The sequence below is a fragment of the Biomphalaria glabrata genome, chromosome 16, assembly GCF_947242115.1.
Source record: "Biomphalaria glabrata chromosome 16, xgBioGlab47.1, whole genome shotgun sequence".
In the NCBI taxonomy this organism is placed as follows: Eukaryota; Metazoa; Mollusca; class Gastropoda; family Planorbidae; genus Biomphalaria; species Biomphalaria glabrata.
The window spans coordinates 5345890-5366145 of NC_074726.1; the positions used below are offsets into that span (position 1 = coordinate 5345890).

At 33.9% G+C, this 20256-nt stretch overlaps 2 protein-coding genes across 5 annotated transcripts in view; both read left to right on the plus strand.

The window, feature by feature from the left end:
- Nucleotides 1–5009: 5009 nt before the first annotated feature.
- Nucleotides 5010–11506, plus strand: LOC106069863 (uncharacterized). 2 transcript variants are annotated; one of them, XM_056014385.1, is made up of 2 exons: nucleotides 5010–5157; nucleotides 6595–11506. In XM_056014385.1, exon 2 carries the CDS (start codon nucleotides 6629–6631, stop codon nucleotides 7400–7402), a length of 774 nt encoding a protein of 257 aa, XP_055870360.1. In that variant the 5' UTR covers nucleotides 5010–5157; nucleotides 6595–6628; the 3' UTR covers nucleotides 7403–11506. The 2 variants fall into 2 exon arrangements, with proteins under 2 accessions (XP_055870360.1, XP_055870361.1); XM_056014386.1 differs by having other exon boundaries at nucleotides 5145–5255.
- Nucleotides 11507–15219: 3713 nt separating this feature from the next.
- The window catches only part of LOC106050172 (uncharacterized), a 46977-nt gene continuing 41940 nt past the window's right edge, over nucleotides 15220–20256 (plus strand). The window contains exons 1-2 of one of the 3 annotated variants that reach the window (XM_056014220.1): nucleotides 15220–15383; nucleotides 18997–19109. The gene's annotated coding sequence lies outside the window, so the exon portion shown is untranslated. The remainder of the gene's footprint in view (nucleotides 15384–18996; nucleotides 19110–20256) is intronic. The other 2 variants (XM_056014218.1, XM_056014219.1) reach the window with 2 other exon arrangements.

A 20256-nucleotide genomic window follows, 5' to 3' on the forward strand; every position in this document is an offset into this window, starting at 1 on the left:
CTTTAATTTCGTCACTGTTTTATCAATTAGTTCAATGCTCGGCATTTGTTGTTGTTTTTTAATCTGAGGACCATAGAAGGGTTTCGTTCTGTCTTTAGGCGCTCAACAAAGACAACTCTGGATTCAGGACACGAATACAAAATCTTAGCGATTTTGCACTTAACCCACACGGCCTACTTATTATTACAGATATTTTTTAAAATACAAATTGAAGAGGATTCCACTATCTCCAGGAAGAATCTATTTTAGGGTACACAAAATTAAGAGACTGAATGTAAAAAAAAAAATATTTTTCCTTGCGATCTATGGGGAAATTATTTATATATCAATATATTGTGACGAACAGATTAGCCGGGGATTATATGATCATACTTGATAATTCAATGAAGTGAAGAAAGAAACATCTCTCTGTATTTTCTTAAAACTTCTTTAATGATACTTCTTCAACTTTCACATCACATTAACTTCTCAATTCAATAACAACTTGACTTGATACTTTATAAATAAAACTTAAATGATATATGAAACTTCACTTAGTATAACATTCAACTTTAACTAAAAATATTACTTCAACTAATAAAACTTTAATTAATGGACTCTACCAAACTATTACTAAGTGAGGACTAAGCGAGGACCATCGCTTTACAAGATCCACTACTATGCGAGGACCCCGTCAAAATGACTTTCCCCTAATTTATACCTTTCTTAATCGTACATTCTAGAATCATGGAAACTTCTCAGATAATTATTTTAGTAACTTTGACCTTCTATAAGCTGACGTGTGCTATTTTTTTTCCTTAACCCCTTTCTTTGATTGGATACCTAAAATTAACTTGTTTACGCTGGACAGCTTGACCTCGAGCTTCTAGAAACTGGTCGAAATCGGTCACAGACTCGACTCGTGACACATATATACAACTAGGCCTCTAGGACCTTCTCAAAAAAGAGTGTGAACATTTTGTCATCTTCTATTCAACTGTATTCACAAGTGCTTTTAAATCTCTAAAAGGAGTGCATATATACAGTAGATTCGATCATTGTCTTGTCGTTCTAAAATAAAAAGTTTACTTCTCTTTTACAAGTGAAATAATTTATTTAGTATGTATATAAGTCATTTAATTAGCAGTGTTTTATATTATGCAATAATGTCAATGCGGCACCATCACACCATATTACACTTTAGAGATTTAACCAAAGGGAAATGTTTTTACCTTTGGGCCTTGAATGAGAGATGCCTGAGTGGGACATTTCTTGGGTCAATTACAAACTATCTTTCAAATTTTGTTTTATCTATGTTTATTTCCATACAGATGTAGACCTAAAGGACCTCTAGATCTAAAAAAAAAATGTTCAGAGTGTGAAAGTTCGGGATTTTCCTTAGAGAGGTGTGATTATTAAATGTGTTTTTACAAAGAATATAAAGCATCTGTTTGAAATAGCGCGCATGCGCTCTTGTGTGTGTACGTATATAATGGCTTCAGTTTGAAATGTAAATGTAGTTAATGATAATGTGTGAAACAATTTAGATAGACTAGATCAAGATCTACAAGTAGCCCTCTATTCTAAATCAGTAATTATACATAAGCGGCTTCTCTAGATCGAGATGTGTGACTGACAAAATAAATTATGTATATAAATAGTAGACTAAGTAGCGATGGTAATGTCTCTGATCCAACTTACTGACGAACTAGCCCTAAAACAACACCTACCCAATAACAGAGAAAAAATTACCAGGTTTTCAAACATTACACCCGGACTAAACTACAAACAACCAACCATCAAAACACATTTACTAAATAGCATCTTAACAAAAGAATCAAATCCACTGGAGCTCAAAGTAGGCACGCTTGAAACAATTGAAAGCTATCAAAAAACAGCTATCCATATATATATATACAGACAATAAAGCTGGCTAGAAGAAGAAGAAAGAAGAATAAGACACTGGAAACCCTTATGACGTAATTGACTTATGTATGTAAGTAGACCTACTGGAGCCACGGAAATATCATAATAAAATTTAAATTGGTTTAGTCTCATTTAATTAAAAAAAAAATCTTTTTGTTAATGTGGCCCGCGACACGAGTGTTGGAAATTAAAATGGCCCGCAGGCCGTTTAAGGTTGGGCAGCACTGACTTAAGTCGAACTCTCCCCTACTTAAAACCTGTTTACTTTTCATTGTGCATGGCAGTTCTTTTCTATTAGAACGAATAGTTCCACAAGCCGAAACATTTTGTTCTTAAATGTACATAAAAAGACGAACAGAAATAAAATAATTGTCAAAATAAATTTCCGCATTCTGATAAATTAAGCACAACAGATGCACCTAATCCAAAATCTGGAAAATATGTGTTGCTCCGATATCGAATTTCAAATTTTAGCCAATCAAATCTGCACGGACTCAGAGTCTGTAGCCCCGTTTAATAGTTTTTTTTAACAGTACTGTTTCAAAGCGCTCCTGCCTTCAAAAAATCATTGCCTTACACTCTATGTACATTATAGAGTTTTACCCAATTATTATTTGCTTGAGTTATGAGAGGATGAAATTGGCTCAACTTATCAGTTAGATCTTTGGCCGTGTTGCCGTGTAGATTTCAAAGAACCTATGAGAATCTTACACGAGACTCATCGCAGTAGAAACAAATGTTTGATTTGTTAAAATGTTTTACATGATTCGGATGTTATTTCAGAGTTGAAGATAGTTTACTTCCTAGTCCAAACCTTTCGACGAATGGATGGAACCGGGCAGGGTTTGAACCCGGGACCATCAATAAATGCGAACGACAGTCCAGCTATCATACCGCACGATCAAGCAGCCTTCCAAATAGAACAGACATGCCTCTATCACCACTCCAGTAATCAGCATATGGAGGCAGAATATAATATTCCATAGTAATGTTAATGTCAGGAAACGCAAAACAATTCTTGCTCAGTGAATAGAAAGATATGTCGTTCTCGCTGATCGATGTACAGATTTGTTTAATATAAAATATTTTGCTGCGTTTCTGCATCGAAATAATTTAAAAAGTATGTACCTGGTAGTCTGCAAACAGCTTCCAACAGGCCCTGAAATTAAAATTAAAAAAAAAATACTTATATAGTACAGTTGCTATATGAAAGAAATGTTAAAATAAAGTTAAAAAGTCAACTTACCAAGTATTTATAATCAATCCGCACCAAACAATATTATTAATATAGGGATAATTATAAAGCATTATTCTCATTTAAAAAAAAACTTCCAATGCAGTGAATTCTCAAGGACATTATTCGATTTGGATTCGAATTCAATGGTTCAAGCCTCATTGATTAATTGCCAACGTAATAGACACTGAGCTAGACAAGCTATTATGAAAAACAAAATATTTGTATATTTATGTATTGTTAGTTTCAAATTTGTAGGCGGCGACTAAGTCTCTACTTAAGGCTTATCTCACCTTAAGTAGCTAATCACGACTAATTAAAATACATTTTGTCAATTTTTTTATTTATTCGCTTATTGTTACAGAAAATAAAAAATTAGAGGAAAGTTTCAATTTTATCTAAGATCGGTGAGTGGTAGAAATAACTTGTACAGAATCTGTGGGCCAATTCACGTAATTTATCTTATTTTTTTTACATATAGGCCTTACTATTTGTGTCTTATCTAGCTAATTTTTTTCATGTATTGATTTGTATGTTATAGTGCTTCTATGTTCTTGTTTTTTTTTTTGTATTTAAATTTAGGTATTTAATCGTCAATGCTTTTGAAGAATTTTATTACATTATTGATAATAATTAACACCAAAGTTTTATATTAAATATTGGTATAATATATGTAAAATTATATGCACGCACATATAAATAAAAAAAAAAAGAACTTAAGAGAATAACTGCCCTTAGTGAGGTGTGCTTGGAGAGTCCAGGTTCGTTAACTAAAAGAGTGGCTGGTTATACATTCTACTGGTCTGGAAGAGGCCCTGGGGTACATAAGCGATTGGTATTGGCTTTCATAATAAAACTATCTCTTGTTATGAAACAACAAGATATCGCTATTGGTCACTCAGACCTACTGATGTCGCTCAGACTACGGTTATCTTACTCTAGATAGATACGTCACTTTTACTGCAGGCAGAACGGGATACCAAGGAAAGATTCTGCGCTGACCTGAGGTGGACGCGGCTGACAAAATTATTATCATGGGTGACTTTAACCCCCGAGTGGGGAACGACCACAGCGCTTGGCCAGGTGTCCTAGGTAGACATGGTATTGGCAGCTGCAACGATAACGACAGACTTCTTTTGGAACTCTTCTTTGAAGCACGAGTCCTTTCGATGTTCTTAAGGCCTAACTTACCAGACTACGCGCCGCTAAAAGCTTCTGATCGTTCCTTTCTACTAAGAAGCAAGGCTGATGTACTAAATTGCTAGAAAGAACTATTAGGCCTGCTACATGATGACAAAAAGTATGTATCGGAGAAATCGGTAGCAAATATTCCTCAGAAAATTATGATAGAGGAGCTCGATGACTCACCGACATTTGAGAAGTTAAAACTGCCATTCATACATTCAAATAAGATTTTTTTTAAAAAAAAAAAGCTTATATTTAGCTTACTTGTATCAATTAGTTTGGACCAGTCATTTAATTACATTTTTAATAGATATAGACATTATAGACTAACAATTAAAAAGCATTTATAAAAGTTTAAAAAAGGGGGAAAAACCAGAATGCGAGCTCATGGCCCAAGCCTTCTGAGACTTCTCAAGCCAATAGGGTAACCACTCTACTAGTGGAGAGATAATGCACATGGAAGACTGTTTCTATAGTCTCGTCCTATTTTTCAGGTTTCTGTTCACTAAGACTTTGACAATGATCTATAAAGAGAACTATATGCAGCTTATACGTAAAAGAAAATGAAAATTTATATGCGGCTGTGTAAATGTTTAGAAATATCTAGTTTGGGACCATAGCGCATTTGGCCGACCATTTCTACATCATTGACCTAGTAACATTTAAGTGTATGACTGGGTGGCTGTGTGTCAGAATCCAGAACTATGATACACATCGTTAATCATGGTCTTGACCCGGTTGTGGTGCACTGTGTTAGCATGCACTGGCCTCGTTTTCGTTCTGTGAATATTGTGTAAGAGCCAAGAAATGAAGAATTCGAAGAAAGTAGTAAGGTAAACATAATGTTTCACGTCTACACACACACAGACACTTTAGCTTTGATATTAAATTTTGTCAGTGGATATATTTTATTCTTTCAAACATATTAACGGTAACTCTACATTAGAATATTGATCTAGATTTAAATCTTTATTATAATCTATTCTAGTCCTAGATCTAGATCTAGAGTTCTAGATTTACAGTGATGCCCAAACTACGGCCCGCGGGCTAAATCCGGCCCGCGATGTGGTTCCATCCGGCCCGCCGCAACGTCGGCACTAAGTGTAGAAATCTACCTTCCAAACGTTTGGGCCCTCACTTTTTCTCTGATGGATTGGTATCATGATCTTTAACATTTGTGTGTTTATGAACATTATAATAAGCCAACATATACTTAAGTAGCACTTATTCCCCTTATTTAGAAATCAAACAAAATAAAATATCACAAACGATTAATTAATTAATTATTTAATTTAAAAAAAAAGATTGATTCACGTCTAGTCAGGTTTAATGATGAATTGTGCACATTTTGTTTTTGGATCCGAAAACAGGAAATAGGAGGGGAAAAAACGTGCTCTAACTTTTTACCTTAGAGACAGACAGAATGAGTTTATATAAGCTTTGTAAAAAAACAAGATGCTGCCATAAAAAATAACCAATTTATTAAAAACCTGCACAAAGTTGGACTAGAAAACATAGAGTCATAGCGCTCTACAATCTTTAAAATCTGATCCAATATTTTGCTTAATTTTTTAGTCCTGTGCGAAACCCCCACGTATGCCTAATGCCGGCTCTCCTTAGAGCTAAGCTAGTAGACACAGAGACATAGAGCTCTTCTTCGTTTAAGATTTGATTTTTTTTTTTTTAAATCGTGTGCATAGTTTGCCTGTATGTAACGCCGGCTTGTCTTGGGACACGTGTAACTAAATGCATTCAAACCTCGTAAATTTGTTGCCAATGTAATTAAACACACACACACGACACATATTGCTGTTTTCAGTACGACAACTGACTACTAGATAACGATGTCAAAAACAATTTGATCCTTATTTATTTAGAGGCTCATTCGAAAAGGTTTGAATGAACTCAATTGCGAATAAAATAATATAGATTTAGACCCAGATTCTCTGCAACGAAAAGACAATAGGCTAACTTCTAGCATGTGTTTCAAATTAAGAAAAAAAATAAGATACGAGTCAATTTTATAATTAATCGTTAGTATAGGTGTTAAGGTTATTGTCATAGTGTTAAATATAAAAAAAAATACATATACTTCTATCAGTCTGTTTTTCTCAAATTTTGTTTAATAGAAATAATGTAACGTTATTTTAGTACCAAAGAGAGGTACAGATTGCATATTTCTTATATATAGTTCATATATTTTGTCCCTTAATACTTGATATGTTAATACACTTTATTTTTAAGCTTTCCTCTTGTTTTTTTACAAACAGATAAAGGGAATCTTAGTTTTATACAAAATACAGAATGGCTCAAGGAGAAGAGAATTTTAAAACATCTATACAGAATATTAGAGCCTATGCAGAAGGTTTAAGAAAAGAAGCAATTTTTAAAGAGAATTACTTACGTATAGACAATGTGGAAGAAAAATTTCAGAATTATTTAGAAGAGGTCACGGCAAAAACTATTTTCAATAAAATGTATTTCTGTCGCATCCGAATGAAATTTTATGGAGACAAAATGATGTTTTTCTATTTGGAGGTTTCAGAAAATGGACAAGAGGAAGCCATCTGGCCAGTAAAGATTACATGGAAGGTTGAAATTATTGACGAGAACAATGCAGAGGACAAAAAAAAAGTTTTAGTTCTAGGAGAATTATCTTCTCTTTATAACAAACCCAAAGAAGGTTTAGCATCACATTCAAACGATTGGATCTCTGTCAGTCTAGAGAAAATTATATCGTCTGGGTTAATTTCGGAGAATTCTGTGACTGTTAAATGGTCAGCTCTTGTAGAGCCCATTTTAATGGATAACTTTCTAGACAGATTTGAGAAACTGGTTAAAAGTGCCGAGGATAAATTTGATTTTTTCCATAAACATCTTCAAGATGTGAAACATGACGTGTCGTGTGCATCGTCTTCAACTACAGCTCACGAATGTGGAGTATCAAGTTTAAAAAGTGAGTTACCAGATGTGAATGACAAGTTGGACAAACTTTTGGAAAGGTTGGAGCATATGGACTGTTATTTAAAATCTTTGTCTAACAACAACGGAATAATCTCCAATCTCAATACCACCTAGATGTTTTATGCAGAAACTTTAAAACTAAAACTAAAATGTACATTTGTAAATACATGTTCCTTGAAAAGATATGTTAACTTTGCACCGTATGCTAGGTACTTGTAAGTTATATGTATGGTTCTATTTGCATAAAATATTAAACACAAAACTGTGTACAATTAATGAAAGGCTTTGTTGGCTAAACAATAACTTTGATGCTCTAATAGTCCAATGTGTATAGACTTTGTCTTTGGTTGCAGCGATGGAAAATTGCATTTTTTCTGTTGATTTTTAGGAAATTTTCATTATGGACGTTGAAAAGTGTCTATAGTGTGTACTAATCGACAATCTAAACAACCAGAAATAATGAACAATCCCTGAATATCGTTTGCCAGGTTCTCTGTGTACCATAGTACTTGCAATGTTTGTCTTGCATTTTCTGGCTGCCTGGTCGTGCGGTTTGCGCGCTGGATTGTCGTTTGGATTTATCGATGGTCAGGGTTCAAACCCTGCCAGCTCCCATCCCCCGTCGTCCTGCGGGAGGTTTGGACTAGGAAGTAAACTATCTTCAACTCTGAAGGAACATCCGAAATATGTAAAACATTTTACAAAACAAACATTTTACAACTCTTGGTAAATTATTAATTGAAATAATAGAAAATATTCTTTGCATTTTACATATATTCTCATTTTTCCAAATTTATTTGCAAATAAAACATTTTAAAACCCAAAACATAAAGGAAACAATAAGACAATAATAGCGCATTTCTTTTTCTGGTTAAATTAGTTGTTTTCACATTCAGAAAAAAAATACAAATGAAGTACTCTGCTAAAATATTGTCTCTACATGAAGAAGATACATTTCTGAATATATCTCATTTCAACTAGATATTTAAACAAGCAAAAATAATAAATAAACACGGTTATAAAGACAGTATTTGTGGAAACACAAACTCAAAATCAGCCCACGAAGTGTCCACCCAGGCAGGAAAAAAGACAGGTTTCAATATTTAAACAAAGAATATCATAATGAAATTCTATCAAAGGCAAATGACAGAGAAGAATGGAGAAAAAAGGGTGAAAGTGAATGTGAAGTTAGATGTGAACCTAGCCTAACTGATGTCTTATAATGAGTATCTAATTGATCTAATTGTTTTGTAAAGGGTCAACCTCTTGTTCAGAGCCTCAAGAAAAAAAAATTCCGTAAAAAAAATCATTTAGTTTTGTGTTTCATTTTGATTTGTGTTGATTGAGTTTCAATCGATAATAAGAAAAACTACTTAGGCCTATTAATTGTTGTTTTAAATTATGTCCAACTTATTTGCATAGTAAATAGATTTTTTCTCTTTTTGTAAATGTAGTATTTAGTAGTACAACAGAACTTACATAACTTAGCAGTACAATTGTAAAAATAAAAAATATTTTTTGACCGAAAATCTAAAACCATTTGCATAACTGTCTTTAAAAAATCACACATAACAGTTTCTCTTACTAAAAAGCCTCCAGTGTTTGTTACTATTAATAGTGAATAGTTTTATGAACTGCTTGCATTTTGTTTTTTAAATCTTTCGCTTTCAGAAAAGAAAACAGTAGCCGTTGCATCAGAACTTTGAATGATCTAAAATATCATGATGTCCGATTTTCATGTTCTCTTCTAGTTTTTGAGATCTCAACAGAGGGACGGACAGACATGCCACACAAAACTAATAGCGTCCTTTCCCCTTTCTGGAGCCACTAAAAATACTTAAAAAAAAAAAGTTTATATTAAGTGTCATTGTAAAGCGAAATGTCATGCTTTTAGCTTTCTTAGTATACCATGTTCTTATTACTTAATTACCACACTTCTTCATCGTTCTTATTGTGACGAACTGGCCGAAGGATTGTATTAATAAGTTGATGAATTCATATGAAATGAAGAAAGAAACCTCTCTCTGTATTTTCTTCAAAACTTCTTTAATAACTTCTTCAACTTTCACATCAAATTAACTTCTTGATTCAATAACAACTTGACACTTCATAAATAAAACTTAAAGATACATAAAACTTCACTTAGTATAACTTCAACTTCAACTACTAAAACTTTACTTAATGGACCCGCTAATATCACAAAACTTGTTACTAATCGAGGACTGAGCGAGGACCATCGCTCTACAAGAACTACTACTATGCGAGGACCGAGCGAGGACCCCGTCTAACTGACTTTCCCCTTATTTATACTTTCTTTGATCGTCCGTTCCAGAATCATGGAACCTTCTCAGATAATTATTTTAGTAACTTTGACCTTCTAGAAGCTGACGTGTGCTATTTTTTTCCTTAACCCCTTTCTTTGATTGGATACCTAAAATTAACTTGTTTACGCTGGACACTTGCACTGGTTTGAACTCGAGCTTCTAGAAACTGGTCGAAATAGGTCACAGACTCGACTCGTGACACTTATATTGGAGCGTTCAAATCACTAGAACAATATATAAGTCTAAATGTGCACAGTGGTTTACTTATCAGTGAGCTCTCAATATAGTTTTCTTTCTATAGGGATGTTTTGGGGCCAATGTCTTGTTCGGGCCTCCTGTTAAGGAATGCAAATTTGAAGGACATGGTCAGCATTCTCTGGTGACATACCACATGGGTGGATTTCGCTAGTTCCAGTATTGAGCTTCCGGAACATATGTTGTCTCATTCTGTTGTGTCCAGTTGGTTCTGAGTCGAAAGATTTGACGTTGATCTTGTTAGACAATTAACTAATTGGTTATTTTTTTTTAAATTGATTCGTGTGTTGTCAGGTAAATAAATAAGTGTGTCAAATTCCAGCTTGATCCAGATTGTGTGTTGGAGAAACAACTTGTACTAACTTTTTAGCAGGCAGAGTGAGTTGATGTAAGCTTTGTACAAATATATTAGATCTGATATCTCAATTATCTTTGAATATAAATAGGAAAGAAATTTTACATACCCCTTTCATGCCTAGCGAGCTATAGGACGTTTGTTTCCATGGTCCATAGTTAACAAGTGAGTCTTATGGCCAGAACAACGACCAAACCGTTTAAAAGGCGCCCTAAAGATCCTTAATTTTAACTTCCCAGTCTTCATTGAGGTTTGAACGCTCCTCGGTTCGGGCGTCTACCACTTTCATACACTTCTTATCAGGGCCGGCCTTAGGGCACTGCAACCTATGCGGCCGCAGTGGGCTGCGCACTTTCATAGGCCCCGCCCTTACACTAGTTTTAAATGACTAAATTAAACCATTTTAATTAACAGGTATTCCGCTACCTCCTGATTTTCAAGGAGCTTCTGGAAATCTGAAATTATTTTAAATATCCATAAAAATCATAAAAATGTCCTAAAAAATAGACAAAAACTGTTAGTTTGGGGCGCCAATCCTACTCGCGATTATAAAAAAACGGCAATGTCAGCTTTCATTTAATAAAATTAATAAGGCAAATTTTAACCAAAACAAGAAGTTCCAATACTTTATTTACTGTAATAGTCAGTCGCATGTAAATATAGGTCTAAATCTATCTCGAGCGCTTAAAAAGATCAAAAGCGATATTTTGCTAGTCGATAGTAAATCTAAAAGGCAGATCTGAATGTTTTATCGGCCTATTGTAGATAGCTCGTAAAGTTAATTTGACCGTGATTTTGTACTTAGTAAAGTTTGAACAAAATTCAAAGACGTATTTATTTTCTAACAAAAAAAGTTTAAATTTTCACTTATTATCCTTATCCCTATCCAGACCAGGCCCCGCGCAATCCGTTTCGCATAGGGCCCCGCAATCTGTAGGACCGGCACTGCTTCTTATCTTGTCTTATAAATTACGTTACCTCAAAAGAGAAGATAATTACGTCTAGGGTGTGTCAAGTTATCAATCTAGCCATGCATGTTAGTCAGTTACTTAAACTCTGTCAAGTCGCTGGGTTTCCAGGCTGATTCAGGCAACCCATTCGATGATAATAACACTAGGGATGAAAGTGCACTTGTACAAGTTTGTCCTAGCATATGAAATAAGAAATGTGCCATTATCATTGTGTTTCTGATTATTGTATTAGGTCTTATTATGTATTAGTAAATTATAGTTCACTCAACCACCACGCCAGTAACATATTAATAAAATTAATTTTTTAACATTGTACCAATTATTAATTTTTCAATCACGTGGTAATAAAGATGTGGATAAAGTATTGTTGCAAAGATGTATTATGTTCTGCAGCATTAATCATTTGTACATTAGAATGCTTACATCTAATTACAAGTAGCGATAAAAAGAGGGAAAATAAAATACCTATCAAATACCAAAAGATTAAAAAATACATTTAGTCACCCGTACCAAGAGAAAATCTAAGTAGTTATAAATTAAATATGGTTATTGATGTATAGAAATAAATTGCGTCTCGTCGTGAAAACATCAACAATGTTTTTAATTTATTTGTTTATTGAGCAAAAGTATTGTTTTGTATATTGAAATAAAATCAAGAAGAGGATACCAAAAAAATTGCACTGAAGGCAATGGTTGAAATAAACAACGATAGAAAATAAAGTTCAAATTCACTGAAGTAGATGAAGCATTATTAGGGTTTAATTATCAAGATCAATAAAGTCTTCGACAATATATGAAGCAATAAATCAAAATTGAGACTTAATCTAACAAGTGTTGGCAAATTTTACACTTTAACAGGGAATAGCTAAAAGCAATATTTTTAATTTTTGATATACATTATATAATTGATAATTTGTAGATGAAGAACACAACGATGATAACGCTTATAATTAAAATAGCACTAGCTATTACCGTTAGACACCAGGACATAAAATAATGGTTTTCAAAAAAGCAATGAGACAACCAATGAACCATTATTTGAGACAGGTTTTTACTAACATATAAATCTACATCAGGGTTGTCAACCGGTGTGGTTAGCTTATCATGATATCCCACTATTATCTAAATACCTTTCAAAATAAAAAAAAATATCTTTAAAAAATTATTCTCGAAGTATACTTTTATTAACACATAAAAAGCAATAACTAATTAGCTACATTCATTTAATGAAAAACACCTAGATTGTTTCTTCAATTTTATCTACTTTATGTCATTCCCCTTGTAGGTGTGAACTAGTATTAATACTTATACTCCGCTGTTTTCCCTGTAAGACACCACTGGCCAACTGGAAAGGATTTAAAGAATATGAGATTAATAGTTAAAAGTATATCCACACAAAATGTGTTGACTTTCTTACACTAACTGTTCTATAACACGTCAGGAGGATCGTGGCCTATGCCCCAAAAGGGACCAGAAGCAGAGACAAGATAAGATGAAAATATTTTGGGATGACGATGCAAAAAAAAAATTGTCTAGGTCTTAAAATAGTAGTAAAAATAAAATTAGTATTCATTATAAAAAAATAAAGCTCCTGCCATTTGCCTATTTTGACTCAAAGCCATACCAAATAGAAGGTAGAAAGCATAGGACATTTATTAGGTTACATATTTCAATAGTTCTTTTATTTCTAACAAAACACTTTCATGACTTTATGCCAGAGTGTCATCTATTAACAACTTAATCTGATGCCAAAACAATTCAGTAACAGTTATACATAGTAAAATTATCATTTATGTTTTCTCATAGTTTAAAATCTTTTAAATTTTGAAAGTTTGAATTTAATAATAAAAGAATCGCAACAGAATATAAAAAAAATTTCATCTAATACAATAAACATTAATTATATTATATTATTAATGTTTTTAACTAGTAATTATTACTCGTTGACGAATAAGCTTAATATTCATAATAACAATAGTAAATCTATCTATCTATCTATCTATCTATCTATCTATCTATCTATCTATCTATCTCTCTCTGTATCATGGGCCAAGCACTATTTCTGATATTAAAAACCAACAAAATGCATATTCTGAGGTATCTACAGTGCATTTTCCTGCTATTAAAAAGTTCTATTTCAAAAACCTAATGTGCTATTCTTACTGACTTAGACCCTCCCGCGCCGTTCGGCGCATTTGCTGTTAAGCTGTTTCCATAAAATTGTAGATTCCCTGCCATTAATAGCAAGGGGGTCTGGGGGGGGGGAGCGCTAGGAGCTCCCCCAGCGCGGGGCGAAGCCCCGCCGCCAAGCACTATTTCTGGTATTGAAAGCCAACAAAATGCATATTCTGAGGTATCTACACTGCATTTTCCTGCTATTAAAAAGTTTTATTTCAAAAACCTAATGTGCTATTCTTACTGCGCCGTTCGGAGCTTTTGACGTCAAGCTGGTTCCATAAAAATCTGTCACTGGTAATGTCTGAAGCCTCTTCCCACCTGCCATGAGGACCTCCATGAATGAGTGGCGTCAAGTTGTACTAGGATATCATTGCAACTCTTCTTATGCGTAATTTATTTTGTCGGAGAACATGTCCAGCAAACCTCATGCATCGCTCTCTCACAATCTTACTAATGGGTCGACTCCCAGTTCGGCATAGGATTTCCTTGATTTAGACCCGATCTGACTCCTAAAATCTGTCTTAGCCATCTTTGTTGAGCCACATTTTGTGTTTTTCAATTTCGGCAGATGACTATTCACTGCAGTTTATTAATGGAGCCCTGCCACTGGTAAAAATGTGTAACCTCTCTTGAATACGCTCTTGGAATTAAGAGACTGTAGTTTGCTTTAGATTTTATATCGAAAAGAGAAGTTTTATCGTCAAAATCATCTGTTGGGGGTTTTCCACCTCAAAATGCTCTGTAGGGGGATCTTAAACTCAAAACAATCTGGAGGGGTTTTAAACTTTAAAAAAAGCCATCTGTAGAAGAGGGGTTTAAACTCAAAACCCCCGATTGGATTGGCTACGCTCAAATAATTTTAGTGTGTAATTTGCTTTTTTTTTATATTGAAGAGGTATTTTTAGCATCAAACCCCTCTGAATGGGGATTTAAACTCAAAACCCCTTTTGGCAACGCTCATAGCATTTTGAGTCCGTAATTTACTTTTTTTCTTACACTGAAGATGTATTTTTTAATCTCAACCCCCCTGGCGGGGGATTTAAACTCAAAACCCCTTTGGCTACGCTCATAGATTTTAGAGTGAGTAATTTGCTTTTATTTATATTGAAGATGTACTTTTTAGCTTCAAACTCCACTGGAGGGGAGTTTAAACTGAGTGTATAATTTGCTTTGTTTTTATTATTAAAGAGGTATTCAAATCTGAGTCAAAACCCATTTAGCTACGTTCATAACATTTTGAGTGCGTAATTAGTTGTTTTTTTTTATATTCAAGAGGGGGTTTATCGTAAATTTTAGAGGGGGTTTTAAAATCAAAATCTTCCTTAACTGCGCTCTTGGAATTAGGGGATTTTCGTTTGCATTTTTTTTGTTTTGTTTTATAGAAGAGGGGAAGTTAACTGCAAAAACCCCAGATAGAGGGTTAAAAACTCAAAACCCCTGGTATGGGGTTTTAAACTCAAAACCTCTGGTAGGGGTTTTTAAACTCAAACCCCTCTGGTAGGGGTTTTTAAACTCGAACCCCCCCTGGTAGGGGGTTTTAAACTCAAAACCCCTTGTTAGGGGGTTTTAAACTCAAAACCCCTTTGGTTGTGCTGGGGCAAGTGATGGTTTAGTATAACAAACTCACCTAAAATAAACAAAGTCAAAGCAAAAATCAGTCATTAAATTTCGACTCCCTCCCTTCGGGGGGGGGGGGGAATTTCATTTCGGGGGGGGGGGGGGGGTTAAAAAAAACCCAAACCCCCCCCCCTGGCTACGCCCATGCTCTGTATATATATATATATAAACATAAACACACACTAGGATAGGGAGAGAGAGAATAAGATGAAGAATTGAGGTGTTACATTACACATCACATTATACAGCAACCTATAAATAAATACAGCCATAGATTACAAATAACTCTCTTAGTTCTAAGTTTAGAATCGAGGATCTGTGTATTTTTCCAACTAACAATGTCGTGTTAGCTACTAGTGTATATGTTTAAGCACATTTTATTGTACAGATCTAAGGTAAGATCTTGCACTAGGAACTGTTTTGATATGAATTTAATATATTTGTAATAAGTAATATACATATATTATATATATATACCTATATATAATAGAGGGATAATTAGATAGATACATAATCATCTTTTTCAAAAAGCTACATAAAATTAGTAATATGTGACAAATTAACATACATGTAATACATTTAACTTTTTAGCATTGTTACAATCTTATATAATACAGACGTTACTTCAAAAAAGAAGATGATTACGTCCTACGCGTCATGCATTTAGTCATGCATATTAACCAATGACTTAAATTCTGCCAAGTCACTGGTTTTCCTGGCTAGCTCAGGCAACCCATTCCATGCTCTAATAGCACTAGGGAAGAAGGAGTATTTGTACAAATTTGTCCTAGCATATGGGACGAGGAATGTGCCTTTATCTTTGTGTCTTTCAGAGTATTTTATTAAATTTTGTTTTTGTATTTGAAGATTATGGTTCAGTGTTTTATGTATTATTGCTACTTTACTTTTGAGCCTTCTGTCCTGAAGGCTTTCTAAATTTAGTGATTTTACTAAAGGTGTTACTCTAGTCAAATGTGAATATTCGTTTGTTATGAATCGCACTGCTCTATTTTGTGTCTGTTCTAGTTTCTTAATGTTTTCTTGAGTTGAGGGGTCCCAAACAGAGGATGCATATTCTATTATTGGCCTAACCAAGGTTAAATAACATTTTAGTTTTATGTTCTTATTTGATTTATAGAAATTTCTTTTAATAAATCCTAATGCTTTGTTTGATTTTTTTGTAGTTTCATCAATATGTGGATTCCATGACAGTTTTTCATTTATTATAACACCTAGGTATTTTGCGTTTTTAGTCTGTGTTACTGGTTTGCCATGAATAAGATAAGTGGAATTAATTACAAGAGTGTTACTTCAAAATTTTTTCTATGTAGTATTAAACCTCTTATCTCTGTCAGGAATGGTTTATTTGTAGCTACATTATTAAACCATGTAATGCAAAATTTAACAAACTTTATATTATTTAAAAATAATGTATACCTTAGAACATCTTGATATATTAGGGGTGCACCGGATAGTACTTTTTGATATTCGGCCGAATATTACCGGATAGTAAAATATGATATTCGGCCGAAGCCGGAGCCGAATATCTTCATGTCTTGTGTTAATGAGCATTTTGCAAAACTGTTAAATAACATACTTATATTCGTAATAATTGTTTTCCTTTTATTTGCCTACCTTATTGCTTTAAACTCTGTTATGATTGACGATATAAAGCTTATTAGTATATTTATAAACAGATAGATCTAGCACGAACTAATTTGTGTAGCATGAGTGTGTGTATATGTATGAGTCCACTAACTGTAAAGAGGTGGGGCAGGGTCAATGTAAAATATGTAAATATATATTGAACTAGTTACTAATGTAAATCTCTCAGAGGTAGAGTGCAATCTAGCTTGTAAAGTGTTCATGAATTTCAGACCAACAACCTGGTCATTAGGATTGTAATTTAAAGTTCTGGTTCTGGCTTCAGGGGCTTAACACTGCTAGTAACTGTTAATTAATAGTTGGAGTATAAAGCGTTGTAGGTCAATATTTATTGTTTTAGATTAATTCATTTTGCGGTAAAAGATATTTTATTAACCTATTTATTGCTTGAGCCTTTGCTGATGCCGAAGCATACATTAAATTGTCATCTGTCTACACTGATATATATTTAGGAGCATTAGGAAAAGCAAATAAGGAAGAAAACAACTCGACAGATTTTTTACAACCTAGTCAGATAGACGTAGTGGGCCAACACATGTAGTCCTGGTGTAGTGGGTATAGTTGATGTTGTTGTAGACGTAGTGGGCCATCAAATGTAGTCCAAGTGTAGTGTTTAGAGTTGATGGGCATACGCAATAGTGTTGAGTGGTCAGTTAAAAAATAACACATTGGCCTGGTCGGTTAAGCATGTAGATCTATTATACCAGCACACTAGTTACAGAGGTCAAGTGTCTCTAAACACTCCAGCATATGTTTTTCTTTGTTTTCTATATCTAATAGCGGTGCTTTGGATAAATATCTTTCACGCGACTTTAAACTTTTCTTTAAGGTTTTCAGTTATAGTAGTCAATAGAATTAAACAATGACATTTGATTTCTTTCTAAAGATTTTTAAATAAAGGCAAAAAATATGCACACACACACACACACACGCACAATTTTGTTTTATTTAATTTAACCCTAACCCTAACCCTAATGCACGTAAGAAACATCTTCCTTAATCATTAGGCCTACTGATTTTGTCATAGTTTCTGTAATAAAAAAAAGCACGAATTAAGCCTATAGGTGTCATTGTACAGGGCAAGTTGGTATAGACAATCTTTTAAATGCCCCTGCATTTTTTAAGAAAACTATTCCATTGCAGTTTTTGCGTAAAACAAATGACGTATTATTGAATTGAAAGAAAATGTTGGCTCAGAAACTTCTCAAAAGGACTTTTAATATTGCAGTTAATTAATGAAATGAATAAACATTGAAGCAAAACTTTTACTATGCTCCGTATTCGTTGTGGCTTTCTTGTCTACATCTAACTTCAAATGATACTAAATCTTTAGATTACAAGGTAAACATGGATTTTTTAGCAAAGTGATATGTCGCACATTTCCTAGATCAACTTGAAAGAGTTGTCTTAATCTTCTAAACAAAGTTTCATCAAATCCATTTTCGGACATAAATGTTGTAGCAGTTAAGTTTTAATAGAAATGTAGAGCCTACATATGTGGAATATGCTTAAATGGTGTAATTAGAGCAAAGTGTAACACAGGAATAATGAAATAAAAAAAACAACAACTGATTTGTAAGTTAAGAGTTCAATATAGTAACATCATTTCAAATAGCTTTTTTGTGGTCAAAATGTCATTGTTAAAAAAAATGTCCACCATTGTCAATATTAAGTGTATTATATCAACTATCAACCTCTTTGGTTAATCCAACTCTTGTACTACAACCGTCACCAATAAATAATGAGAACACATACCAACACTCTATACGTTTAATAAAAAGGCCTGTCTTTAAGTCCGAAGATAAATGAGGAGCGCATTTTTTCACGTGGATACGCGGTCCGAGTTGCGGCCTACATATTTTGTCACAACCAGTAGCGGCCCTAGGCGGTGGCACGCTCTAGCGGATCCAGAACTTTGAATAATGTTTTATTTGAAAAATATTCTAATTACTACATAGCAAATACAACAGATTTGTTCCTTCAAAAGATAAAGATACCCCACATATTTAGATTAAGGTTTTGATGATGGCCGATGAAAAATCAAAAAAATAAAAACAGCCATGTTGAGGTCTTTCTATTGACATATAGGTGGTCTGGTGGAGCGCTGTGAGCTCACCTAGTGGGGTCCGGTCCCGACGCCAAAAGCGTTTTCTTGCATTCTTCACTGCAGGAACGCATTCTCCTTAAATCTACAGCTCATTTTATAAGTAAAATATCGGTTCCGTACTTTCAAGGGAAAAGATATTCACAGTAACTTAATGTTAATCCTTGCCTTTCCTTGAAACGAAATGTCAACAAAAGGAGATAATACTTTTTTTTTTTGTTTTCTTTATTTTTGAACAGAACAACTTTGTGATGCGAGTAGGAACGCCAGCAGTGAGGTAGAAAACATCTACTTTCAGAGAGGCTCCTGCGACAATCTCATGACTATTTCCACGGATCTTTCTATTAAAAAAGTACCTTTTGAATAATGTTTTACTTCAAAAATATTCTAATATGAATTTATACGCCCATATTATATTGCAAATACAACCGATTTGTTTATTGAAAAGCTAAGTTACCCCACGTATTTAGATTAAGGCTGAGGATCGCCGCCGAAAAAATTAATCGGAAAAAAAAAACAGCCTTGTTGAGGCCTTTCTCTTGACAGCTAAGGGATCTGGGGGATCACTGTAAGCTCCCTAGTGGATGTCGGGGAGAAGCCCTGACGGCAAATGCGTTTTCTGGCATTCGTCACTGCAGAAACGCATTCTCCTGACATCTACAGCTCATTTCATCGTATTAAAAAGGGACCTTTTGAATAATGTTTTACTACATTACAAATACAACCGATTTGTTCCTTGAAAAGATAAGATACCCCACACATTTAGATATCGTAATTGAGGATCGCCGCCGAAAAAAAAAGTATTCGAAAAATAATATTTAAAAAAAAGCTCATTAGTAAGTGATTCATTTTGCTCAATAGGCATGTTTGTAACTTTGTTTTGTTACAGAACTATAACTCAAAGCTCTAAACAAACAATTTCGAAAGTGGGAGGAGAAATTAAGTGGGCCAGTTAGATTCTACTCAATTTTCTTGTTCTTTTTAAGGATTTAAGTGGACACTACATGCTGTGAGTTTTAGTCCCATATATTTTTTATACAACAGACATAATCGTTGTCCACCGCAGGCCATGTCAGATTCTCTTTTTGAAGTCCACGTAAGTCCTAAGCAGTGAATTTTCTCTCGGTGTCAATTGTATATCCCGAGGCCTTTGTGAATGATCTCCAGCTGTCTCTTTCTCGAAGCCTCCTGCAACCAGGATACCAGGCGCTCTATTCTATGTTAGTTGGCGCTCCGGTCACTTGTCTAAACAGTTTGGTAATCTTAATGCAAACCACCACAACGAAACGTTTTAGTAATTTTTAGATCAAAATTAAGTCACGTGGAACCTTCTTAGTAGTCACATTAGCCTTGGTCACATATTGTTATACTAATTCTTTCGTACACTATATGACATATCTATTTTATTATCAATTTAAGTAGCATAATAACATTGTACATTGCTTACACACTTAGTCGGTCGTAAAATAAAGACCTAGATCTACACATTTTTATGAAAA

Bases quoted from the DNA above. Each gene is read 5' to 3' on its own strand.
- LOC106069863 (XM_056014385.1), top strand. From the start codon at position 6,629: ATGGCTCAAGGAGAAGAGAATTTTAAAACATCTATACAGAATATTAGA.